Source organism: Capra hircus, chromosome 25 (assembly GCF_001704415.2).
Source record: "Capra hircus breed San Clemente chromosome 25, ASM170441v1, whole genome shotgun sequence".
Taxonomy (NCBI): Eukaryota; Metazoa; Chordata; class Mammalia; order Artiodactyla; family Bovidae; genus Capra; species Capra hircus.
In genome coordinates, this window is record NC_030832.1 from 37899811 (window position 1) to 37926815 (window position 27005).

A 27005-nucleotide genomic window follows, 5' to 3' on the forward strand; every position below is an offset into this window, starting at 1 on the left:
CCTAACAAGCCCTGCTCGCCTACCTCACAGGCCTTGCAGTCCTTGTGGAAAGACCCGAGAGATAGGGAACACACCTCAAGCTGGGAAGCGACGGGGGGTGGGGGGGTGGGGGTGGGGGGGGTGTGTATGCGTTATTTGAAATGGCTCCATTGGGGGACAGTGCTCTAAGCCTCCAGTGGAGCAAGTCCTTGGGTGGGGAGAACCTGGAGTTTCAAGAACTCAGAGATGTGTGTCTTCCTGGAATCTGCCTCCCCCGGTTCCCTGGGATGAAAATGCGATACACTCCCTTTTCTGCCTTCTCAGGGTTCCCAGGAAGACAGCCCTGCGGCCCTGCTGACTCCTCAGGGCCAGCCCACTCAGGGAGGGCTGTCGGCCTGGGGCTAGGGAGGGCTGTCGGCCTGGGGCTGGCGCAGGGTCTCGGGCTCACCAGCTCCTTCCTCCCCGGCTCTCTGCTCCTTCCTCCTCACTGCACTGGCCTTATTGCCTCCCGATCACAAGAGGGCAGCCTCGCTCTGGGCTTCTGGGCTCAGGCAGTGGTGGGCTGGCCCAGGCAGTGGGAGGCCAGGGGGCAAGTCTTTCCAGCAGCGCCCACCCCCTTCTCCTTCAGTCTCAGCCCGTGCCCACCCCTGGATGGGGACCCTGGGTCTCTCCCTGAGATCAAAGGGTGCCACCCAGTACCCTGTGGGGAGGAAGAAAGAGGAGAGACCCTAAGCCTTCTTCCAAGGTAAGCCTGGGACGGCCAAGGTACGCCGCACGGAGGCCGGGTACACACGCCAAGTGCGCCCCAACCTGGGCCTGCTCACAGCCCAAGCCACGCTGAACCCATGTGGTGTCATCTGGGGGCTCTGAAGAGCTCTGATACCACCCCTTTATGTCTCAGTGCAGAAAGAATTCCACAAAGTGATAGATAATAAGTAATTTATTAGGGGGCTTGTGAGGCTTACAAGCGGGCGGGTGAAGGGCTGCTGCAGCCAGAGAACTTGGTGGGCTACAGGTTTATAATGAAAGGAAAAGTGGGGAGGGGGAGAACACCTGTTTCTTCCATCATCAGCTCCCCCTCCAGGCTGGGCAGGGGAGTTGCTTGTCCTGACACGGCCAGCAAAAACTGTTTTTCCTGTGAGCAGAGAGCATGTCCGAGGGATCCTCACCTTTCTGAGCTCACTGGGCAGGATGTGGGGCTGGTGCCACCATTGTCTCATTGTTTTTGGGGCTAGACCCGTGCGTCTGTCGCATGGTTTTGTTGCCAAGCAAACCTGCTCGTTAGCTTACAGCAGCTAGCTGTATTTTTTTCCGACTTCAGTTCAGTTCAGTCGCACAGTCGTGTCCGACTCTTTGTGACCCCATGAATCGCAGCATGCCAAGCCTCCCTGTCCATCACCAACTCCTGGAATTCACTCAGATGCACGTCCCATATTTTTTTCTACTTACAGTCTCCTCATGGGATTAACTATTTAAATCACCTACTGTGTCTCTTTATTCTGTCCCTATCAATCAACATGGCTCAATGAGAAACCTAGGTCTACCAGGAGACCCCACAGGTATTGCCAGGGGTGGGGCGTCGGGGGGAGGAGATCCCCTCCTGGTTTCAGTGACAGCACCCATCTCCCAAATGTGGTGACAGAACGGGGCTGGGTGGCCAGGCAGCTCCCCTCCCTGCCCCGGCCCAGCAGGGAGCATGCTTGGCGGTTGCCCCCAGGGCTCTGGAGGTACCAGCTCTTACTGGCTCTCTGGACCTGAGTTTTTTCATCTCTATAATGTGGCAGTCCCAGTTTCAAGCCCGCTGTGAGGAGTGCATGCCCGTTGACCGTTCCCCTTGGTGTTGGCACGGGGACCTTGGTGCGAGGCACACCTTGCCGTGTTGGACCGAGCAAGAACCAGCAGTGTTGGCTCTTCATCAAGCCCCACTCACGTGAGTGACTCTACCTTAGTGGCTTTCGAACTGTACTGTGGTCACGACCCCCATGGGTACACGCTGTGGCCTTTTCCCCACTCCCCTGTGTGTCTGAAACAGAACTGACTCCACGTGGTGCAGAATGCTTTCTCCTACAACATCCGGATGGGCTCTGACCCTGTTTGAAAAACTGCTCCCAATCCTATTTCTTCCCTTTCTTTCTATGCTGCGCCACCCGGCTTGCTGGATCTTAGCTTCCCGATCAGGGACCAAACCCGTGCCCCCGGCAATGCAAGTGTGGAGTCTTAACCACCGGACTCCCAGGGAATTCCCCCCTCCCCTTTCTTGAATGGACCTTGTGGACTCCTTCTCTGTTGCTGTTAGAACAACTCACACAGATGGGGAGGCAGGGGGGCGGTCCTTGAGACCATGCAGGTGCCTTCTCTTTCAGCACTGGAGGTCAGAGGCCCACAGCCCACCTCGGTGGCTGAACGGGTACTGGAGGTTTCTGGAGGCTCCAGGGGAGAACCAGGCTCCTCCTCCAGCTTCTCCAGCAGATGGACAGATGCAGGTGCCCAGGGGCCGGGATTCTCTCCAGGAGGGAAGTGGTGCTTCCTGTGGGTCAGCAGCAGGGCAAAACATGCTCTTTTCAGAACATAGCGATGTCCTTTGAGAACGCAGTTACCCACGTTAATAGTACTAGCGTCATGTGGGAACCACTGCTCCACTTCTGGGCCCGCAGCCAGGCCACACTCAAGGCCGCGCTGTATTCATTTTCCCCGCCAGTCACTTTTTATTTGTTGTGCCTCTCAGGAGTCTTAGCCTTGAAATGTCAAACTTGGCCTCTCCTTATGATGAAGATAACCGAGTTTGGGTGTAATAATCTCTAAACCAGAATGACAACATGTGCTTTTTCTCTCCCACTGCACACCTTGCCCCCACCACACCCACAAGGAAGAGGCGGCTTGGCAGAGGGAGGTTAGACAGTCTGTCTGTCTGCCGTCTCTAAAGGAGCTGGGAACAGGGTGCCTCCTCTGCCCAAGTCCTGCCGGGCTAAAGGACTGCACCCGAGAAATGGTTCTTTTGGTTGAAGGGTTTACCAGATGGCTCGATTCAGGAAACTAAGTCTAAGATTCTACCCCCCAAACTCACTAGTATGACAAAGAATTCACCCACATTTCCCTACTAAAAATGCAAACAGTATAGGGAAAACAAAACCAGAAACATATTCAGTGTTTTTATTTTTTTTTTTAGCAGACAATTTACATACCTCCCCACCCCTTCCTTTAAGTTAGTGTTGACAACGTTCCATAATAAACTACTTAAAGAGAAGCTTTGGTCAAGAATGGAATGAAATTGCAAAACAAAACAAAACAACCCCCCAAACAAAACCCAAATCACTGCTGCTTTAAAAAAAACCAACACTTTCACCAATTATATTCAAACAAAACACACAACGAGGTTTGCGCCATGTGCGTCTTCAGTGTTTCCTGGCGGCGGGCTCCCCTCCCCATGACATGGCAGCGCTGCCCCGGCGCAGCCGGTCCGTCCTCATGCTGGGTCTGGAGGCTCGCTCAGCTTCACATTATCCGAAGACCCTGGATGGAAGACTCTAAGGTCTGGAGAGCAGCGGGGAGAACACGGATCATCACTGGGGACTGGCCAGCCCGGCGTTTCACCCTCTACCCCACCTGCCTCAGAGACCCGGACTCGCCAGAGCAGGGCGCCCCCTGCTGGTCCTTCCAGGCCGTGCGCTGCCTCGTCCCCAGGCCTGGGGACAGGCTCCGGGCACACCCCGGGAGGGAAGGCTCCTATGTGCTTATCATCTGTGTCGCTGGCCCCGCACTCTAGTGCCGCGATGGCAGGCACTCCCACGTCTGTAATCCCCACGCAGCCAATCGGGTATACAACACCGAGCGTGGGCTCACAGGGGGACGGATCACAGAGGAGGACGCGCTCAAGTGAGCACAAGAGAGGCTCAAGTGAGCACAAGAGAGGCAGGTTGGCTGCAGGGATCAAAGGAGGGCGCTACCTGCCCAGGTGGAGCTAATTACACAGGTGCGGCCGCCCCAAAGCGGCGAAGGTAACAAGGGGGAGAGACTTGTAGGGGCAGAAACATCAATCGTCGTGGAAGCCCGACAGGCAGCGGCAGAGTTTTGTGAACAGTTCACTTCTGGAGGTTTGGTCCGCCTCTCCTCCCCGGCTCTGCACCTCCCCCAACACCCGCCCAACCCCGAAGCTGGAGGCTACAGAAGCCTCTGGGGTTTGTCCCTCACTCACAACATCCCTCCATCCGGCCCCCTAAGTCTCGCTGGTCCAGAACCTCTGGCCAACCCCCACCATAGTGGGAGGCACGTCCTTGTCGCTTGTTCACTAGACCCAGAGCCCAGGCCGCCCACACATCATAGCCGGGGCCTCTCTAAGTGGGTTCCGGAGTCGCCCCTGCTGCCCGCAGACATGCCAGGCTCCTCCAGGGGCCCCTGCCCGGCCTATGGTGCCCCCCGCAGCCCAGACCACTTGCTACCTGAAACCCACCCCACCTGAAGAGGCAGCTCAGGCAGTCTGTGCAGCACCCCCCACCCCACACTCCCCAGCGGGAAAACAGGTGCTGACCCCTCCCCACCCCGCTCCCCGACTCCGTCCTCCTGTCTCTCCAGCCAGACGAGCCCTTCCAGGGCCTTTCATGGCCAATCCTCAGGGCCAGGCCCCGGGCCCCGCACCTGAAGGCCGGCAGCGAGTCCTAGTCAGAGGAGTTGGTGTGGATCATAAAAACAGATCTACAGAGTTCGACCAGACTGGGCCCAACCCTGGGCCCGCCGCAAAAGCAGCGCTCGCCTCCCCGTCAGGGACTGTGCGGACACCTCAGTGACACAGAGCGGCTTTCTCCGGCTAACAGCCCCCGGGGGCAGCCCAGCGCGCCACGCTCCTGCCCTGCGCTGCAGGAGACGGCTGGGTTAAAGGCACGGGGAACAGTCTTCTCACAAGAGTTTAGGCACCAATGAGATGTGCTCTGAGAGGCACTGACAATACCTTGAAATCCCAAATGGTCATGGCCCCGTCGATGCCGGTCGTGCAGAACTTGCGACAATCTTGCTTGTCCACCTCGTAAATAGACACTTGACTGAAAGGAAGCACAAGCAAGAGACTGTGAGGGGCACGGCGGACGCGAACTCCAGCCCTCCTCTGCGCATCGGCGTCTCCAGGAAGCAGTGTCCCCCAGTTCCTTTAAGGCGTCTGTGGCTGTTAGTCTGTGGCAGCCTGACTCAGAAAATGCTCAGATGAGTTTTATTACCAGGTATCCAGAAAAGAGAGAGACTGCCAACAGGGAAAAGTTAAGGGTGGGCATTAACCTCAGGGATGTAGAGAAGCAGGGGGATCCGGGCCACACAGCACATGCTCCCGGGGGGGCAGTGGCCGGGCACGGCCACAGTCGGGACAGGCTTTCTGAACAAACTAGAGGCCTCGTGAAGCATGACTGAAATCCACCCGGCTCCTCAGCATCCACCGTGATGCTGCTGAGAAATCTAATGGAATGATCTTACTTGTACACATTACTTGCAATCTAGGACTGAAATGACAAGTACAGTCACTTTTCAGACAGAGTCTGACTGACCTTCCTGCCAGGTGCTCCCTACGAGAGGAACACGATGTTCAGGACGGTCTCCTGTCACCTTTCTGAGAAAGCGAGACTCAGAAGAGGCTGCCTGGGGGCAGGGCCCGTGCTCTGCGTGTGGAGGACAGGCTGACTACGGGGTAGGGGTAGAGCGGGCTCTCTGCGGCAAGCGGGAAGCAAGGGCCCGCAGTCGGGACGCTACAGCCTCCTGTCACCCCGTTCCTGAAGGGTCGCCCGGGCCGGGGGGCACAGACCGTCACGGGACCCGTCAGGAAGCAGAGGGGAGCGGCGCCCCCTGGCGGGCCGGGCGGGCGGCACCTACGTAATGCTGTTCTGGTGCAGCGTCTCCAGGGCCGTGTTGCGGTCCTCGGTCGTGGCCCGCTTGTCCATGTTGCGGAAGCGCTCCATGGCCGACATGTTGCGCTGGATGCTCTGTTTGGGGATGTCCAGCTTGGAGACGAAGGTCAAGCAGCCGCGGTCGTCGTAGTTAAACAGCATGGGGCAGCAATCGTGGCCCTGAAACGGGGGAGCGGTCAGGCTGGGTTGCAGGGGCGCCCACCACCTCCCCCAGCGGAATGGTCCCACTGCGGAGGCCTCTGGATCCCTTCCTTCCACGAGGCTGCTGTTCCCTGTGCCTCAGCCTCAGGGCACACAGCCTCAGCCCACGGTCTGTTCCTGGTCTCAAGAATGAAACGCAGGGCACGTGAGGGAAAATAAGAGAAATACTTACAGCAGCCACGACGCTGTTCTCTGAGACGAACGACACACTCAGGAGGGGCAGGAACTCTGTCTTCAGAGTTGAGACCCTGAGCACGAGAACACCGGTTAACACACGCTGGAAGGGGCCACGCAGCCTCGTCAGACACAGGGGGTGACAGGGCACATGTTCTCAAGTGGCATCACAGCGTGAAGGATGGACGCTTCGTAAGAGGAGCCCTGTGGGGACTTCCCTGGGGGTCCAGTGGCTAAGACCGTGCTCCCAATGAAGGGGGTCCCAGATGAGATCCCCTGCAGGGAACTAGATCCCACACGCTACAACAAAAGATTCCACATGTGGCAGCTGAGCCCCTGTGCGGCCAAATAATTAAAGTGAATAAATCTTTTTTTTTAAGAGAAGCCCTGTGACCTCCAGCCGTCTCCAGCACGGGTGAGCCCCGAGGTGATGTGCAGCAGCAGGGGCCTCGGCCCCTCTGGCTGTGCCCACCCCTCCTGGTTCTGTCACCCTGGCCTTGGTTCCCTGCTACCCACATGCCCTCCTCCTGCCCACCTGAAGTCCACCCTGAGTTCTGAAACTCGACCTGGGTCTCATCACCCCCACAAGCAGCCTTCCTGCACCACTGCAGCCTGCAGGGCTCCCCTCTCTCTGGCCTCCTAGAGCTGACTGTCACCGTCACTCACGACCGAAGGCCTTTCTCTGACGCCATCCTTGTCTGTGCTCACAGGGGCTCCGAGTGGGCCGGGACCACAGACATTCATGGAAGTCTAGTCTGTGCCCGTCAGGCACCGGGGCTCCAGCTATGGCCACTGACGAACAAAACAGTGCTGGCCAATGAACGGGCCATGTGCGTGGGCACATGTATGCTTCGTGGCCATCTGCCAAGAAATGATACAGATGCAGCAGCAAACGTGCTGACTGATGGAGGAGGATCAGATGCCCCAGAAATGCGTCGCAGTTGTGCTCAGTCATGTCTGAGTCTTTGTGACCCTATGGACTGTAGGGCCCAGGCCGCCAGGCTCTCTGGTCATGGGATTTTCCAGGCAAGAACATGGGAACGGGTTTTCACTTCCTTCTCCAGGGGCTCTTCCCGACCCAGGGGTCAAACCTGCATCTCCTGCACTGGCAGGCGGATTCTTCACCATTGAGCCACCAGGGAGGGGTCACACGGCTCCACGTGAAAGTCGCCCCTGCAACCTCCAACTGCCTCCTCCGCCAGCATGACTGGCAGTGGACTAAAGTCCTAACACCTCATCCGAGGCTTTCCTGTGGCGTACCTAGCTCTTACTACATGAAACACTTATGTCTGAGATGGAGAAGGGTGGAGGATGTAATCTGACTTGCAGCACCGGAAAAGACAAATAAGTCAGTAGGATGGCAGACAGGGGCTTGTGAGCATTTGCTCAGAGCTCATTATGTGTCACAGCAAACTACAGAAAGCAAGCAGCCATGACATCAGGACGTGACTGAAGGACGAGGAGCAAACTGCTGTACAGATGCACAGCACAATCCCACTGGCGCTGAAAATGAAAAGATGTGTGTGTCTATACATGTGCAGAAAAATCGTCTCGAAGACGGTGTAATTTAGGATGCAGGGGGGATGTTTAAAAAAAAAATTAAAAACAAAACAAAAACCAACCAGTTCAATCCAAGTAGTAAAAAAGACATTCTCTTTGAAATACCACTTTGTTGCCGCCATGGGGCAGGGGGAGTCAGATGTGACGGCTTCCCGGAACAGGGTGCCAGGTCAGGAGACCCTGATGGGTGGGCTCTCTCTAGGTGCCAATGGAAGGATGCACCAGGAAAGAACGGAGATTCATAAGCAGCAAGGACTGCGGTCGCCTCCTCTGCCCTCCAGGCACGAGCAGCAGGCGTGAGCTCTGAAGGACGCCCTCCGCCCTCCTCAGGGCTGAGCTGGGGCCTCCTCACCCCGAGTCGCTGCGACCCTGGCCACTCCAGCGCGCACCCTGGGTGGGCTGGCTCCCAGGGGTCGGCTGTCACCAAGGCCCCGGGTGAGTGGAGCTATGCTCACCAACCACAGAGAGGAAGAACACGTCCCCCGCTTCATCTAAGGCTGTGGGACGACACTCACACGCTGTGAGGCATTCTCAGGGACGGATTAACTGCCACCCGAAGGAACTCTGGGACCAGGAGCAAACCAGGAGGCTCCTTCGGAGGATTCATGACGGGCATTTCCATTAAGAAGTGTTTCTGGAAGGGAGAACTGAATCTTCAAAATCTCCCCAGACGGACCATCTAAACGTACGAAGGTGACTTTAAAGGCTGCTGTGCAGCCCGGCTGGGACTTTTACGCTCATGTCCTGCACTTCCACCGGGGCCGAGTGGCCTCAGGCTAGCTGTGGAGAGACCCCACGCCGCTCCTCTGTAAGTCCAGACAAAGGCTAACACTCACTGAACGCTTTTTGAGGCGTCGGCAACGGACACGGTGCTGTCATGGCTGACCCAGGCCAGTCGGCTGCCGCTGGCCGAGAAGCTGACCCCATGCACCCAGCCGCCGGTGCCGCTGCCCCCAAACTCGGACATCAGCTGACCGAAAGGCATCTTGCTGCCCCAGGGCGTGCTGGCCGGCTTCTCATCCACTTCTTTAATGTAAGCAGAAAACACTCTGTGGTTTAAGGGCAGGGAGAGAAGGAAAAAGGGGATTAAAACATCTGTATGTACTACCAGAAACAGGCCGCAGGCAGCTGCTGGCCGGCACCCCAAGACGCAAAGGTGCCGACTCAGCAAAACCCAAACCCCGACGACGGGCGAGTTCCCACGCAGCTCTCGAGAAGGAGAAGGTTCGGCTGGCTGCCTCCACGCCAGTTCAAGTGTGGCCTACGGCCCGTGAGGCACCGCTCTTCAGGTACAGCATCTGCAGGACACAGAAGCCCTTCCCCTTCCCTCCTGGAGGGCGTCTGGGGGAGGACCGTGCTGTCCTGCCTGCCCCTCCCCGGCCCACGGTGGACTCTGCTAAACGAGGCTACCGCCATCATTCTCAACAACAGCGGTCTAGAAAGCCCACACGGACAAACGGCAGGAGACAGGAAACAATCTGCAGCCCTGCAGGAGACCACCGGTACTAACTCATTTGAAGAAAGAAAGGGACATCCCAAGAGAAAGCCAAGGGCGGCCAGGGCGGCTGAGGGAGCAGCCTAGTCTCATCATCCAGCCTTGGTGGCAGGGCTTGTCTGGGATGAAGGCGGGTCCTTTACAGCCTCGGGTCATCGGTCTCCTCTGATTCCAAGAATTAATTCTCTGTGGGAGGCTGTTCTGACCCAGACGTGGGAAGCAGAAGGGCTGTAGACAGCTGAGAGTCGGTCCTTCTAGTCCCTTCGCTCTCCAGTGCCATTTCCTTGTACATCTTCTCTTTGAAAACTTCCGAACCCTAACTGCTACACTGCTTCTCAAGTAGGAGGGTCAGCATTTTCCCCAAAGCACCTGATGCTACCGCCCTCTCATCCCACAGCCGAATCCTTACACACATCCTTAACAAAACAAACCAAAAGAACTTGGATATTCTTGGATATAAATCACTAGACAGGTTTTCTGGAATGTCTCCACACAGCTTACTAAAGAAAGCTGCACCCCCATCTCCCAACCCACAAACCAGCGAATAACGAAGCAACATATATTTGCTTTTCTTTTGGCTAAAGGGAAAAAAAAAAGCCTTCTGATAAAGAACAGCTTTAAAAAGCAATTACATTGTATGTTCCTTAAAGCTCTCAGCAAAGTGGCCCTGTTTCTTCCAGCCCCATGCTCATGAGAAATAAAGAGCTTCAACTGAGGAGGAACCCAGCGCGCCCTGTTCAGCCCTGATGCTCATCTCAGCTTCACTCTGGAACGCGCCAAGTCCGCTGCCAGGGCTGTGAGATGAGAAACGACCTGTGGGGGTGGGGGGCCTGCACCTGCGCCCCCCACCTGCCGCCCAGGGATGCTCTGCTGGAGGACACTTCCTGGTTTGGCCCCTGCAGCCCCTCCACCTGCCCCTCCTCGCCCTCTTCTTTCTGCCTCCTAATTCCACGCTTGCTGGCGCTCCTTTTCTAGATCACAAGCTCCTTTCATCTCTCGAGCGCCTCATGGGGCCTGGCACAGTCCCTTACAGAGGAAAGGAACCACATGAACACTTGCTGAAGGATGGAGAACGAGGAGCTGAAGGCTGCTGCCAACCCTCGCCTGCTCCCACCTGCATTTGAAGTCGCAGGATCCTGCGGCCAGCAAGACGTTGTTGGGATGCCAATCCAAGCTGAGGACCGTGGAGCGGATGGGTTTTTTAATGTGCTTGCTCACCCACCTACAAAAGGAGAAAACCCATTTCAGTTTACCCACGCATCAAGCAACCGTCCCCAGATGACCCACAGACGTGCGCCAGGTGAAACCAGCTCCACAGGGCTCTCATAGGGCCGCCGGGCTCCTGCTGGAGAGGAGGTGTGTTTATAAAGGAAGCGAGGAAGGGGGACCCTCAGCGGCCCTTCGGCTCCTCTTCACCCTTTGACATTTTCACTGGAACATCCGGTTCTGAACTTTCCCGGCTACCAGGGGACCCTCGTCAGGGAGTGTATTTGTAGATTAATTCTGGTACCACTGCCCCCCACCATGGACTTTCAGATTACATGTGACTCTAACCTTAGAAATAAAAATGGAGGTTTGACATCACTTAAATTTTTATTACAAATAACTCAGTGATTTCTTCCTTCGTTTTGGGTTAAGTTTGGGTTGGTTGTAAAACAATTTAATTCCCTTTCTAAGTCTCTCTGAAGCTGCAGATTTATTTTTTCACAAAAAAGTCAAGAAATGAGTAGAACCTCTTGCTGAATATGAGCCTCTGGCTAATTCTCTGTGCATGCGTGCTAAGTTGCTTCAGTCGTGTCTGACTCTTGTGACCCCATGGACTGTAGCCCACCAGGCTCCTCTGTTCATGGAATTCTCCCAGCAAGAATACTGGAGTGGGTTGCCATGCCCTTCTGCAGGGGCTCCTCCTGATCCAGGGATTGAACCTGGGTCTCCTGAAACTCCTGCATTGCAGGTGAATTCTTTACCACTGAGCCACCTGGGAAGCCTAATTCTCAAGCTCCACTCAAAACATGTATGGACGTCCCTGGTATTCCAGTGATTGAGACTCCTCCTTGCCAATGCAGGGGGCATGAGTTCAACCCCTGGTCAGGAAACTAAGATTCCACATGCCAAAAAAGATTCCAAAAAAAAAAAAAACCACCCCCAAATAGTTTATTTATATCTAAGATCAGTCATTATTCTGGCCTAATTCAATTTCTATCCTTAAACTGATGCTTAAAAACCAATCCCGTTCTATTACTCAGGAGCTGAGAGACTCACTCTTGAGCTGAATGCTAGGTTACTTTTCTAGAGAATCTTTCTCATAGGGGCCTTTCTGGAAAACAGACAGCATTCTGACGTGCTTTGTGCCAATTATTTTACATTAAAGGCCTTTAGAGGTTTTTTTAAGAGTACTTGCATCCCACCAGTGAAACATCGTGCCACAGCTGAGACATTCCACTGAACACGCGTCTTGTTCAAGGGACACTACTGTGTCCTACAGTTGAGCCCGATTTATCTGCACTGAAACTGATTTTCAGTGAATAAAAATGCCAAATGCTGCTTCTCCTCTGTTACAGTGAACCTTCTGAACAATTTCTCGCAGGTAGTATTTTGTTATCCTTATGTTAACAGGGGCTTGAAAGAAAGGCCGCCAGTCTTTAATTCATAATTCAGTCTTGTTGCAGATTCACAGACGATCAAAATTTCTGAGGTTTTACTAAACTACAAAATGTAACATGACCATCCCTTCCTTTCCTTGTCTCAGACAGGGACACACGAAGAATACTGTGTACTCGGCTATTTTTAGTACAAACACAAACACTGCCAGTTTCACACTAAATGACAATTCCATGTTGGAGGCTATTTACCACCCTTTCTGAACACGTGCCGTGCTGGGTAGAGCAGAGTGGTTTCCTCATTAAAGTGAGCAGGAAGGAGTAGTTAAAATCAGTTACTTAGCTATAAAATAAACCTGGGTATTTTGACGGGATCAGCTATGAGTGGTTTACAGTCTAAAGAATGTACAACAGGCTGATTTATTTCTGAGATTTTGGTCAATTTTTACTTCAACAGTTTAGATAAGTAAAATGGTATAGCAGGACACAGATTTCGTTAGCAAACTTTAAAGACAGGAAAATACTACTCTCTATAGGAATTCTAGATATTTTAAAGTTAATAGAGATAGGGGAAAAAAAAACTATTCCTTAGGGCATGAGGACTCTTTCAAGTTTATGATATATAAACATCAGGGGAAGAAAATAGCAACGTAGACGGTGCAGAGTGAGAAGAATTGTAGCATCTTAAAGAAAACAAGTTAGGAGATCAGAACGTGGGAACTACAGCTTGATATGAACGTGAGGAAGATGTGAGACTGGACTTGTACTCAGAAGAAGGAAAAATGCTCAGAGAGAATGGAGAATTTCAAAGGAAAGAAACATCTCTGGATGTGGAAGAGCTGAAGTTATAGTGAAGCCTGTACCCAGTGCCTCAAGAAGTCACTGAGGACACAGCGGTCCAAACGTACAATTCCACAGACAGAAATAAAAATACTTGGATGGTGCTCACCAGTCATTTTCAGACTCGAAGTAACAGACAGAGATGAGTCGTGCTCCACTGCCCACAGCAAACTTGTTCTCTAGCGGGGACCACTTGACGAAAGTGGCCGCCCGGTTAATTCTCAGGATCACCAGGGTTGGCTTCCAGACACCATCCTTCTGACTCCAGACGTAAGCGTTGCGGTCGGCCCCGCAAGTGACGATGCGGTCACTCTTGGGAGCCCAGTCGATACCTGCAAGTGAGATGTGGTGGGCATCTGCTCCGCCTGGCCAGCAACAACAGACGGGGCACTGGCGGGTGGGCCTGGGACCTTCCTCCCCAGCTGTCCTTCCCCACCGATGGTCCTGATCACCAAGGCAAGGACGCTCCTCTGCAAAGTTCTGTGACTCAGGATCCTCTGGAGGCCACGCAGAACAGAGCTCTATAACTGTGGAGCTTCCAAACCAAGCAGGGGCATTCTTACCACCCACTCCCATGGCTTTAGAATTCTGATCTGAAGACCTTTATCTTCCCTCATTACCAGATTGGTTTTTCCTTTTGGTCTGAAAGTACCTTTACTTACGCAGTAACAGACCTTGGTTATTAACTGGAAGTCTACAATATGACATCCAAATAAAGCAATGTACAGGGTGAACGACCTTCAGTATAGAGAGGGGAAAATATCAATTGTGATTCTTCTGAAGGTAGCTGCTATTTAAACTAACCAAGATGCCTTTCCTATATGATAAAGGTTCTGTGAGAGTCTTTGAGTGTCTTTGTATCCAAACTAGGAAGAGACCTAAACAGTCAGGACTGCTCACACTCAGTCAGGCGTGTCTGGCTCTTTGCGACCCCATGGCCTGCAGCCCGCCAGGCTCCCTTTCCATGGATTCTCCAGGTAAGAATACTGGAATGGGTTGTCATGCCCTCCTCCAGGGGATCTTCCCGACCCAGGGATCAAACCCCCCTCTCTTAAGTCTCCTGCATTGGCAGGCGGGTTCTTTACCACTAGTGGAACCCTAGCACCACCTGGGAAGCCTCTGTGAAGGATCCCAAAGTCAAGGGCAGTTTGTTATACACCAAGAGTAAAATCTGCTATGACTCAGCCATTTTATACTTACTGATGAAATATTTTCTATAAACATAATTTAATATTAAAGTTATAGAAATACCACTAATAAATTTTTATTTTAGGTATTTCCTTAAAAATAATCAACATTCTTAACAGTTATATGAAAAAAATAAGAATCAAAGTCTCCATTAATCATAAATCGCAGTGACTTTAGGAGTGTGAGGTTATATTCATTCACCTACCGGAGTAGTCAGCTCAATTATTCATACCACTAAAGGGGAAAAGATGGGGGAGTGTCTTCTCAGTGATGTGCATTTTTGATTTAAAATCCATTCATTACAGGATAGCTTTGCAGCCCTCTTTATTAGATTTAAATTTTTATTTTTAACTACAACAGCAAACCCACATATTATCACAAGATACACATCACAATGGGACATACAGGAAAGTAACAAAAGCCCTACTCCATCTCACAGCTACACATGCTCCTCCCTCAAATGACACTAATATCATGGCAAACGTTTTCTTCTGCTTTCAGTAAATTAGCAGTGGGTATAAGTTATGTTAGAACACTGATCTCATCACAATAATTTCCCCAAACATCCTTTTGTTGTATGTTTGGTTTCCAATTACATTATTAATAGAATAGATAAGATCGGCATGAACATTAAGGCACATACCTTCTTGCTTTGGTTAAAATGATCTGTGATAAATTCCCAGAAATGTAATGCAAAAACACATTGTTAAAAAGTAAGGAAGGCAAACGGTCAGTAAAAGGCAAGTTCTCATCTCTTGCTAATTTACTGCTGCATCTTTTTTTTTTTTCCGTTTTCCTGCCATCAGAAGACTTCAAAAGAAAAGGAAAGGACTCGAGCGTCTGTCCCGTCTTTCCTTTACAAACGGCATCCCAGGATAACCAGACAGTAGGTGAAGGTAAGCATCTCCTTTATAAATGCATTCCACTTAATAGAGAGGAAATGCTAGAGAGTATTACCACGGCGCAGCCACTTCTAAATTAATGGATAGGGGAAAGATCACCAACAGTCGCTAACATCACAGAAAGAAAGGTGACATGACGTTACGTGCCTCCTTCATGAAAACCCGCCATCTCCTAACCTCAACTAGCGAGTCATGGAAACAGAGGACCAAGAAACCTAGGAAGCACCGAGTGCCTGCAGTCTGCAAAACCCACGCTCTGGGAAACACGGCAGACAGACAACCCGATCTCTCAAGTTTCCACAGCAAAGGAAAAGAAAGAAGGAACCCGTCAACTGGAGGGACTTCAGTTAATCACAACCATGTGTGTACCTTATGAGGATGCCAACTAAAACAACTGACGACTGTACTGGTTATTGTTTGAAGAATCCTTATCTTTTAGAGACAGGAACTGAAAATATGAGATGAGGCAATGTCTGGGATGTGCTTGAAAACAGAACAGAAAGAAGGAAAGTGAGTTGAGAACAAGACTGGCCACCAATTGGTAATTGCTGACCCTGAGTGATGGGTATATAGGGGCTCATTGCTTTACTCTCTTATTGCCATCTTTTTAAAACTGTCCACAGTAAAATCTTTTTTTTTTTTTAAGAGATGGTGATCAAATATTTAACCAAAAAGAATAAACTCAAAGAAAAACACCAGAACTCTGCTATCCTTTGATGCATGCCATATTCTTTTCCTCTCTATTACTGAGCAGATTTTTCTTCTAAAAAACTTCAGAGGGGCGTTTTCTTTTTCCATAGTTACTATCTCTCTGAGAAAGTATGTTTGATCTTTGGTCTTCTGCCACAGAGTTATATTTAGACTTTTCCAACAACAGTTTTTTTTTTCAGATCTAAAAAAGAAAAATGTCATTTGAGCATTTGGACAGAAAACAGGCCCAAGTTCAAAGGATTCCAAAGGAGAAGCAGGGGAGAGAAAGGACATAACTATTTCACTTTCTTGGCTAGTTCTTTGGTCTTTCATCTTGGCCTTTTCTCATTTTTTCAGTATTTCCTAATGCTAAAATTCCAACTTAAAATATGAGTGTGCTTATTTTTAGGCTGCAAGGCCACCGGCAAAGGGAGTTAATGGAAATAGGCCAAACCTCATAGAAATAAGGCCATGGGAAAGAAACAGCAACCAAAATAGAAATTATGTCTTTGGTGCTAGTTTGGTAATACAGCCAGTTGGCCCCTGACTGGCATCACACACAAATCACTGGTCAAAGCCAGAAGGGACAGTCATGAGTTTTTGCTGGGGACACAGTCTAAGGGGTGCAGAAGGTCAAAATATGCTGTTTTTCTCTGATGGGGGAAGGATATCTTTATGCTAATCAGAATCAGAGGCAAACCTCAAGGGTCCCAATTAAAAAAAAGAAACATTTACCATCAGTCCCTGTGCTGCCCACTTAAGCGCAAAAACTACCGCGAGAAGAAAGGAGACTCAAGACAGACGTGAGAAATTTGTAAGTGAAATGTTATGGAGAGCAAGTTCTGATGTGCTTAGCCAAACTGTTGAAAGAAAAGAGGCTGAATCACTCAGCCAGAAAACAGGATAAAAAAGAAACTACAGTAGTTAAGGGTCAAAGAATAAAGAGTTCTTCCCGAACACAGCAATAAGTATGTTGTTTTTTTTTTTTAAAAAAAGCCGTCAGATAGGATTTCCCAGCACAGTAATACATTCTCTTGAAATCTGGCATCAAGAAACGGTTCACCAAGTTCTGAAAACCTTTGTAAAAATGCTCCATTTTTCTCTCTCCTTTACTTGACGCTTTCTTAACACTGCTCTGATGTTACCTTTCCCCAGCTATTCACTGAGAGTTTTTGTCAAAGATGAACATTACTGCACACTTAGGAATCTGCCTCAGAACCAACGCATTAAGATCCAGACTTTTACAAATTGACAAGAAAAAAGGACACAAAAATTCAGTGGAAGAGTGGTTAGGAGTTATGAACAGTGACATCATGAAAAAGAAAACCTGGGTGGCTAATAAACAGCCGCTCAACCTTTCCATGTGGAGAAGGCAATGGCAGCCCACTCCAGTGTTCTTGCCTGGAGAATCCCAGGGATGGTAGAGCCTGGTGGGCTGCCGTCTATGGGGTTGCACAGAGTCGGACACGACCGAAGCGACTTAGCAGCAGCAGCAGCCTTTCTATGAACCAGGGAAATGCAACTCAGACAGAGCCCACCGCTCACTCACTGGCCAGTCCGACTCTGACAAGCCTGGGAGACCAGCTCTCCTGTCAGGGCAGGTGGGGTGAAGGCAAGCTGACGACACCTGGCAAGGCTAAGATCTGCATAGCCCTGGGGTGCAGCAAGTCTCCCAGAGACAAACATTCACTCCTGGACGGAGATCTTCCTGCTGCTGCCACTGCTAAGTCACTTCAGTCGTGTCCGACTCTGTGCGACCCCACAGACAGCAGCCCACCAGGCTCCCCCATCCCTGCGATTCTCCAGGCAAGAACACTGGAGTGGATTGCCATTTGCTTCTCCAGTGCATGAAAGTGAAAAGTGAAAGTGCAGTCGCTCAGTCGTGTCCGACTCTTAGCGACTCCATGGACTGCAGCCCACCAGGCTCCTTCGTCCATGGGATTTTCCAGGCAAGAGTGCTGGAGTGGGGTGCCACTGCCTTCTCCAGGAGATCTTCCTAGGCACGCTCAATTTAGCACTTCAATGTCACAAGGAAAAAGTGGAAATAAATGTTTTTCAGTGCAGGAATGAGTAAACAAATGAGGCATGGAATGCTAACCAGCGGGTAAAAGCAATCTGCTGGGTCTGCCTCCACCTACATACTTCTTCCCTGGTGGCCTAGCTGGTAAAGAATCCACCTGCAATGCGGGAGACCTGGGTTCGATCCCTGGGTCGGGAAGATCCCCTGGAGAAGGAATGGCTACTCACTCAGTATTCTGGCCTGGAGACTTCCAGGGACTAGTCCACGGGGTCGCAAAGAGTCAGACACCACTGAGTGACTTTCAGTTTCATCAACTCAATGCACATGAGTCTGAGCAACCTCCAGGAGACAGTGAAGGACAGGGAAGCCTGGCATGCTGCAGTCCATGGGGTCTCAAAGAGGTGGACACGACTGAGTGACTGAACGATAACACATATACATGCAAGTCAAACTATAAAAAACAGACGGGGACAGTGTCATACCAAACTTCAGACTGCCTTCTGGGGGACAGGAATGGGGATGGGGCTGAGAGGGTGCGTTACCATTATCTACAATAACGCTTCTTATAATCCAATCTTTGGTTTCCCAAATTTTCTGGCACAGGAGAAAAGATAAACAGCGGCTAACTCTGGGTGGCAGGAATATGGCTGTTTGTTACACTCCTCTTTGTCCTTTTCGATACTGTGGAATGTTTTCCCCGCCCCAAAAGCAACATAAGGAAAGTCGTGGAAGACACGGCGTCCCCTCAGGACTCGCAAGCCCGGCCTGGCTGGCAGCTTCACCCAGCTGACGTGCTGTCTGGCTTTCACTTTCACGTCTCATCTCCATCTAAGCTGTTTAGTCCCCGGAGGTTGTGTTTTCAGTAACACTAGCAGAGTTCTGTGTACCAGCGGGACTCAGAGACACACTTCAAAACCGAGGTGACTATTAGGACATTGTCTCAAGTTTTCTGAAGGCAGCTCAGGAAGTGCTGCGCGACTCTGAGTAGGGTGGCCGACTTCCTTTCCCAGGCTCTCTGTCTATACAAGGGTGTGCGGTGCTGGGAAATGCTGCCCTGAGCCCGCTCCCTTTACCTGTGATGTGTCCATTGTGTTCCTTGAGTTCATGGGCTTTCACCCACTGGCCCCCATTCTTCTTATAGATGTGGACCTCGTGATTATTGGGGCTTAGGGCGATCTCTGGGAAAAAAAAGTCAAAGGTTAATATTTGAACTTGCCACCAAAAAAGGTATCTGTTACAGTGGGCTTTTCTTTTTTTTTTTTTTTTCCAGGCTGTGCTGCATGGCTCGTGGGGATCTTAGTTCCCTGACCAGGGATTGAACCCAGGTCTTGGCAGTGAAAGCATGGAGTACTAACCATTAGATGACAAGGGAATTCCCACAGTGGGTATTTTATTTATCTATTTACTTATTAAAAGAAATTTTTTTTCGGCCTCGCTGGGTGGCATGTCAGGCAGCATGTGGGATCTTAGTTCCCCGACCAGGGACTGAATCTGCACCTCCCGAATTGGAGCATGACCACTAGACCACCAGGGAATTCCTACGGTGAGCATTTTAAAAACAGACTGAAGGAAGGAACGGGAAGGCAGGTCTAGAAAATGGTTTCCAATTTTGGCCCCTGAAGAAGTAATTCCTTTATTATTTTTACCTCTACTTGGAGCCCATATTTTAAAATGTTTTAAAGAGAAACTAAAAATTTCATTTTATTAGAAACATACACAACTGTCAATTAAGGATTCTAACCAGTAACAAACAAACAATGCTGCTGTACTTAACAGATATGATTTTGGTCCACAGTAAAATATTTGACGTTTTAGTTTACCTGTCCAATGTTACGAATGATAAATATTTAATTTCTGTAGATTTGCTGAAACACTGCAAATAGCTTGTAGGTTCTTATTATTGCCATCACGAACCACTAATTTATTAAGGAAAAGTACCTTTGATTCTACTGATAAAATAAATTGAAGTTTTTCTTTACAATAAAGCCAATATAAATCACAAAATACCAATCTGTTTTTAAGAGAAACCTCTTCGACCAATCTAAAATATTAAGAATATACATATATAATGGACTTTTTGAACTTATACGATATTTTTCTCCTTTCTAGTTCATCCGTTTTTAAAAAATAAAAATTGATTTCTGAAAGTTAAAGTCTATGACCCAAACTTTAGGTCAATCATTTAACAGCTCCCTCATCTATCATATCCCCTTTTCTTCACTCCTTAGGAAAGCTACATCTGTTTAAAGATGAAACTACGGAATAAATACCTAGCTCTAGAATTCTAAGACTTTAAGTGCTTTCTGGAAGCCAGTTACATATTTCTTTAAATCTCCAAGATGTGTGTAGGGATTTCAAAATCCAAATCCAAATTTAAACCTGAAAACTACGTTTCAGATTAGAATGTGGCATAACAAAAAACTCTGACTTAAGACACTGAGTATATTGACTAGCTTAAATGAGAAAAATTAGAACTTATGTTTCTATTAAACATAATTGGAAATACTCCAAAACCCTATTTTTAGATGAGACAGTAGAGACAGAATTATAGAAAACTAAGCTGTGAAGCTTTAAGACGTGATCACAAAGCAGAAGCTCTAGATTCACCGTTCTGCCATGGTTCAAATATCCAGATGTTGTTGCTGCTGCTGCTGCTGCTGCTGCTAAGTCGCCTCAGTCGTGTCCAACTCTGTGCGACCCCACAGACGGCAGCCCACCAGGCTCCCCCGTCCCTGGGATTCTCCAGGCAAGAACACTGGAGTGGGTTGCCATTTCCTTCTCCAGTGCATGAAAGTGAAAAGTGAAAGTGAAGTCGCTCAGCCGTGTCCAACTCTTAGCGACCCCATGGACTGCAGCCCACCAGGCTCCTCTATCCATGGGATTTTCCACGCAAGAGTACTGGAGTTGGGTGCCATCGCCTTCTCCAAAATATCCATATAGAGGCCCATATCTAGGTTTTCACTTTATTCAACAACAACCTGAAGTATACTGTTTATGTGCCAAAGATTTATTTTAAAATAAGAGCAAACTGGGACTTCCCTGGTGGTCCAGCGGCTAAGACTGTGCTCTCAGTGCAGGTCACCCCGTTTTGATGCCTGATCAAGGAACTAGATCCCACATGTGGCAACTAAAGATCCCACATGCCCAGCCAAATAAATACATTCATTAAAAAAAAAAGTAAACCAAGTCTGAATTGCTTTAAAAGAGATAGTGCAGCTACAGATTCAAAATAATCCTTATCAAAATCCCAGCTGACTGACCTAGTTCTCTGAATCTATGTCCCTGTTTACATATGACACTGAAATATGTGATTCTTAAAAATGCCAACATCTAAGAGAATCAGTGGTACCGAGATAAAAGAGCCAAGGCGATGGCATACTTACGGGTACGATCTCTGTTCCAGGCATGACAGGTGATTGGCTCCAGTAAAAACTGATGCAGGGACATTATTCTTAGTGTTTTCAAAGGATAGAAAGCTGCAGCAAGAAACAGAAAAAAGCACTTAAAATAGTAGGCAACCCATATTTATCTGGGGATCCTGAAATGTTTGGGGGATAAATAAAACATCATTTTCTCATTAAAAGAGAATCAATCTCAACTTCAAACTCTTAATCATTTAAATACAGTTAGCACTGTAACCACCACTGTGGCATTTATTCTGTCAAAGGTCATCAAAGGACTCTAAAACCATGAGTTAAGGACTATTGGGGTATGAGATATTCACAGTCTCAAAAGACCATCCCACAGATTATTTACTAACTGCAAACAAACAAACAAACAAACATGCCTTTACAGTAAAAAAAAAAATCTGTCAGTCACCACCTTAGCCAAGTAATCTATCTTAATATAATTAAGTAGTGGAACAATATAATCTGATGGGCTTCCTGAAGGGAGGCAGTTTGAAGTGCACATCATCGCTTATAAGTAGTGACCACTTAATACTTCCAAGAGAGCAAAACGGGCCCTGTTAATAACTGTGCCATGAAAACAGGACACAGGGCTACCATGAAGAAGCTTGGTAATAAAAGAGATGGTGAACCTACCTATGAAATATTTATGCCAAACATTTATGCTAAATCCATTCAAGATCTCGACCTAATTTCCAGTTTATAGGAAATAAAGGAGAGTGGACTTAAATAACATAAAGCGGAAACAGTTAAAACCAGAAATGTGTGCCATCCTATAAAAGAACCGACCTGGACTATTCAAAAAAGGTGGGAGTCAGGGTTGGGTAGCTGTTTTACAATTCTTTCTTTTTTTAAAAAAAGTCATTGAATTGTACACTTAGTTTTTAAATTCTTTGGCCACGCTGCACAGCATGTGGGATCTTAGTTCCCCAACCAGGGACTGAACTCCTGCTGCTTCTGTTGAAAGCTCAGAGTTTTAACCACTGGGCCACCAAAGAAGTCCCTGGGGGTGGCTGTTCTAGATTAAAAGAGCTATAAAAACCAAATTTGATAAATGAAACTTGACTGTAAATCTACATTTTTAAATAGCCATCAAAAATATATTTTGTAAAATAGGAAAAATTTGAATTTAGACTACCAGTACTCTTGCCTGGAGAATCCCATGGATGGAGGAGCCTGGAGGGCTGCAGTCCATGGGGTCGCTGGGAGTCGGAGACGACTGAGCGACTTCACTTTCACTTTTCACTCTCACGCACTGGAGAAGGGAATGGCAACTCACTCCAGTGTTCTTGCCTGGAGAATCCCAGGGACGGGGGAGCCTCGTGGGCTGCCATCTATGGGGTCGCACAGAGTCGGCCATGACTGAGGCAACTTAGCAGCAGTAGCAGCATCACATAACATGGAATTATTTTCCATTTCTTAACTATGATGGTGTGCGTTAGTCGCTCAGTCATGTCCGACTCTTTGAGACCCCATGGAAGGGAGCTCGCCAGACTCTTCTGTCCATGGGATTCTCCAGGCAAGAATACTGGAGAAGGCAGCCATTCCCTTCTCCAGGGGACCTTCCTGACCCAGGGATGGAATCCGAGCCTCCTGCATCGGCAAGCAGATTCTTCCCCACTGCGCCGCCTGGAACTTTGATAATGGTTGACCGCAGGTAGGAGAATGTTCTGACTCTTAGGAGACAGAGATGACGCCTTTAGCGATGAAGTCCTCTGTAATGTATTCTCACTCCTTCAGGACAACAAAGTAGATGTATAAAAGCTAATGTGGCAACATGCTAACAACTGGTGCAGATTAGGCAGGTGTTTGTTATTTATCCTTTAAACTTGTTATTGTAACTAAATAAATGAAAAGCAGAGTTTGTGAAAGGCCATTAAATAAAAAATCGTATCAAATTCTCTATTTTACAGGCATCCAAATCTAGATGGACTGATGAAGCAACCTTTACCTAAAATAGGAGAATTTTTTTCAAAGCAGCCAGGCCCCCTCCCCGGCCCCCACCGTCGCCTTAAAATCGTTTCTAAGAGGCAGTCTCACAGCACTAAAGATTCTATGCTTTAAGTGCAAGTCAAGTCAACTTAGGGTGGAGACAGAAATGTGAGACAGGAATTCTGATGCAAGCAGGAAATGAATGGGAAGGCCACCAGAAGGTTATGAGGTGAACAATAAGAATTCAGCAGACAAAGCAGAAATCAATCTCAGTGGAAAGCAAAGGAAATGCCTCTGCTAATTGTTGTCAAGGAGTCCAAGGGTCAAAAAGAGATAAATATACCCTTAAATAAAACATCTGATATCTTGAACTGGCTGAGAAACATCAGTGTTTTCCATTCTATTCTAAGAATGACGATATTTGGGTAATTAATAAAAATTATTTATTTATTTATTTATGACTTCGCTGGGTCTTCACTGCTGCAGGGGGCTTTCTCTAGTTGAGGGGAGCGGGTCATTGTAGGGTGCAGGCTCTAGGGCGCACAGACTGCAGGCACCTCGGCAAGCAGGCTCAGTAGTTGTGGTGCATGGGCTTAGCGGCTCCGTGGACCAGGGATCAAACCCATGCCCCCTGCTCTGGTAGGCAGATTCTTAACCACTGGACCACCGGGGAAGTTCAAGATCATTAATATTTTTTTCCCTTGTCCATGTTCTGCAAGTTGCAACTCACAGATGAAGTCTCTAACTGAAAATTATATTTTTTTAATGAATTCAAGTGAGACCGCCTAAATTTCTTCTGAAAAATAAATTTCCAGAAGCTCAATGCATAATTCTTTTTCTCTGATGCTTACCCATTACAAAAGGCTTTACTCAGTTACTCAAAATAACATTATATAAAGATATGTAACAAATATATCCTTAACTAAAAGCAATTTAGCTTATATGGCACATTTTGTAGGCTCATTTGTAAACTGAAAAAAAAATGACCTGCAAATTAATAATTTAATGTAAATCTCTACATGCAATAAGAGCACACATTTCGTGTACAGTTAGAAAAGGTGCAGAAAAAGGCTTTCTCATTCTAAAACTCAGGATTATAAGCAATGGAGCAAAGCCTTCAAAAGAGGTAAACATTTACTCAATGGCATAATTAACTTCTAAAACTGCACTTCTAATTTTGTTATATCATTCAGGTTCCATATTTGGACCTACACTCAGGACCTGTACTTCTATAATCATGTGGCTATTTTAAGTCTGTAGACCAAGACAACATTCATGTTCGTCCAATTCATAAGACACCACCAGTGAACACAGCATGTGTTCATGAAACTCAGTTAAAGTAGAATAATGACAGCTTGGGTTTTTTTTTTTTTTCACCAAGAAAAAGAAACCTTCTGTCCTAGGGTGATAATTATCATTTCTAAACTGTGATTTCTACTTAAGTGAAAAAAAAGCTTGTCTTATTGAGGATAGAGAGAAGAAAAAGGGACAGACAAAAAAAGGTCATGATATTAACAAACTTCTACTGATGACCTTTTAATGGCCAGCATGGAAAGGGAGAGAATGACTTCTTTGTAGCACGATATGACTCCAGGGGACCCCTCCATCCCTCAGTTCCTTTCTCTACCTATCACTTGAGTCTCTACCTATCACTTGAGCCATGGGCAGTGGAGCCAAGGGGACCTGGGTTTGAATCCTGGCTTTGACACACACTAGCCAGGAAATCCTGGGCAGGTCACTTGCTATCTCCCAAACTCATTTTTCTTCATCTGTGAAATGGACATAGAACTGACATTGCAAGGCCAGTGGTAGGAGGATTAAATGAGAAAGCACATGAACACATGTGGTTCAAAGCCTACCCCCAAAGAGATACTCAATAAATGAGTTCCCTTTCTCCCTCTGACCCAGCCCCAGAAATACACTCCAGGGAGTACCCTCTGAATTGGGAACACCTTCCTGGCCCTGGAGCTTTAAAGTAATTGTACAGTAGGGATGTCAGTTTCCTACTTAAGGTCAGTGCTCTAGACTGTGATTCATCCAGTTTTTAATTGCTCTCATCACCCAACCCAGCAATACCAGGTACTCTGACAAGGTCACCACACCCTCTACAGTGTTCAGAGACAGGTTCCAATTCCAGCCTCAACCAGCAGACTAAACCTCATTAGGCAGAACCTGTTTCGGCATAGGATTAGTTAACTAGATGGAATTACTGATCCTCTCCCTCCTAGCAGGAGATTTATTTTTCCAAGATGATCCCCTCCTTTAACTGTGATAAGCAGATGAATTAACCTTGGAAGGTCTCCAAATACTTTGAGGTAGAAGCAGCCACTTACACCTACTCCCTCACGTGGCAAAAATATCCTCCTGAATGATACTCTCTCCTTTTTTTTTTTTTAATAGATACTTGAAACACCCAGGGTCTATTGGATACTAAAAGGCTAGATTTAAAAACTGATTAAAGAAAGAGGGCAGAACTAGGATAATTTAGGTAATTTCGGCAAGGAGTTGAATTAGATAAAAGTAGGTTAGCACTGCCTTCTGGTTCCAAAGCCCCAGTATGAGAACAGATGGCTTTATAATAAAAGATTCTAAACTACAACGTATTAAAGAAAGTGAAGTCGCTTAGTCGTGTCCAGCTCTTTGTGACCCCATGGACTATAACCTATCAGGCTCCTCTAACCATGGGATTTTCCAGGCAAGAATACTGGAGTGGGTTGTCATTTCCTTCTCCAGGGGATCTTCCCAACCCAGGGATCGAACTCAGGTCTCCTGCATTGCAGGCAGGAGATAAATATGCTTTACCATCTGAGCTACCAGGGAAGCCCACAGTGTATTAACGGGCCTACCATATTCCCAGCAGTGGAGCAATACCAGGTTGGGGCCAGAAACATAAATAAATCTGACACTTCTCTGGTCCACAAATCTGGGGGGAGAAGGGTAGAAGAGGAAGGGAAGACACGCAGAGAATGTTAAGAAGCACGAATAAAACTTAATTGAGCACATACTAAGGGACAGGGGCTATCCTAAGCAATGTATGCAAATAAGCTTACTGGAGCCTCAGAAACCCCTTAAGGATCTTATAAATGTAGATGAGAAAACGGGGATTCAGACGAGCAGTCTTCCCAGGGTCATCCAAGCAGTGGTGGTGCCGGGATGGGAGGGAGGCTGGGCAGTCCGACTCGAGGATTAGAAATGAGAAAAGGTTGCACGGAGGACTAGGAGCGCCGGGGGTCGACCGTGACTTAGGGGAAGGCGGCACTCAAGCGGGGAGATTCTTAAAGAACTCGGGGGAGGCTTCTTCGCCGGTTCTGAAAGGTTCCCCCTATAGCTGAAGGATGCAGGGCTGCCCTAGACAGGAACAGACACTCCACGGGCGCTTACTGCGCTCAGGGACCCTATTCTAGACGCTGAAGCTAAAGGAATGAACCGTGCCTCGCGACGCGCGATAGGGTGGGGGTGGTGATCCCATTCACTACAATTTTAGCGCCTGTGATAAACGCCCACAATGGAAGCGCAGGAGAAGCAATCTTTCATTCTGTCATTGGAGGAGCATCGGAACTTGGAAATCGCTGAGAGATGGATCTGGGCGTGCGGGGACCCCAGGGCTCGGCAGGCCCCTCAGAGAACACCGCCTCCCCGCCCCCTCCCCCGGCCCGCCCCTCCCCTCCGCCTCCGGGCCCCGCGGCCTAAGCCCCCGCCTTGCTGCCCCCGCAGGTACAGATCGGGAGCGAGGCCCGGGCCAGGGGAGGCCAGCAGGGCCCGAACCTCGCCCCTGCTGCCCCTTACCTGGGATCGGGGCCGTCCGGACGGGCTCGGAGCGTTGAATTCGCGGACTCTGGTCAGTCGACGCGAACAGGCTCCGGCGGGCGCGGGCGGAGGACCGAGGCCCAGAGGGAGCGGCTGACAGTTCCCGGAAGTGGCCACGGCGCCTGCGCGGCGCGGCGGCGCGGGCTGTCGGCGCACGCGCGCCCCGGGGCGCGCGCGCTGCGGGGAAGGGTCGGGCGGCTTCTAAGGAGTTTGCGTCCAGAGACCGTTGGGAGCTGGTGGCGGGGCAGCGTGGACCTGCTAGTGCTTTCCTCGCAAAATGTCCTGAGACTCGAGGACCGAAGCGCGGAGCCTTGGCGCTTTCACAAGT

General features: G+C 49.0%; 1 protein-coding gene across 1 annotated transcript; it reads right to left on the reverse strand.

The window, feature by feature from the left end:
* Window positions 3113–26799, reverse strand: ARPC1A (actin related protein 2/3 complex subunit 1A). The gene is made up of 10 exons (XM_018040844.1): window positions 26657–26799; window positions 20915–21007; window positions 18605–18709; window positions 12841–13063; window positions 10406–10513; window positions 8633–8845; window positions 6235–6310; window positions 5827–6020; window positions 4922–5012; window positions 3113–3510 (listed from the first exon to the last, which is right to left on the reverse strand). The coding sequence occupies exons 2-10, from the start codon at window positions 20976–20978 to the stop codon at window positions 3472–3474; spliced, it is 1113 nt and encodes a 370-aa protein (XP_017896333.1). The 5' UTR covers window positions 20979–21007; window positions 26657–26799; the 3' UTR covers window positions 3113–3471.

What these genes read in the sequence shown, in the direction of transcription:
- ARPC1A (XM_018040844.1), bottom strand. Translation starts at nt 20,978, where the DNA reads ATGTCCCTGCATCAGTTTTTACTGGAGCCAATCACCTGTCATGCCTGG. An exon ending in CTGGAACAGAGATCGTACCC is followed by an intron (nt 18,710 to 20,914) that starts GTAAGTATGCCA and finishes TTTTTTTCCCAG; the next exon opens with AGATCGCCCTAAGCCCCAAT. An exon ending in TCCTGCGACTTCAAATGCAG is followed by an intron (nt 8,846 to 10,405) that starts GTGGGAGCAGGC and finishes CTTAAACCACAG; the next exon opens with AGTGTTTTCTGCTTACATTA.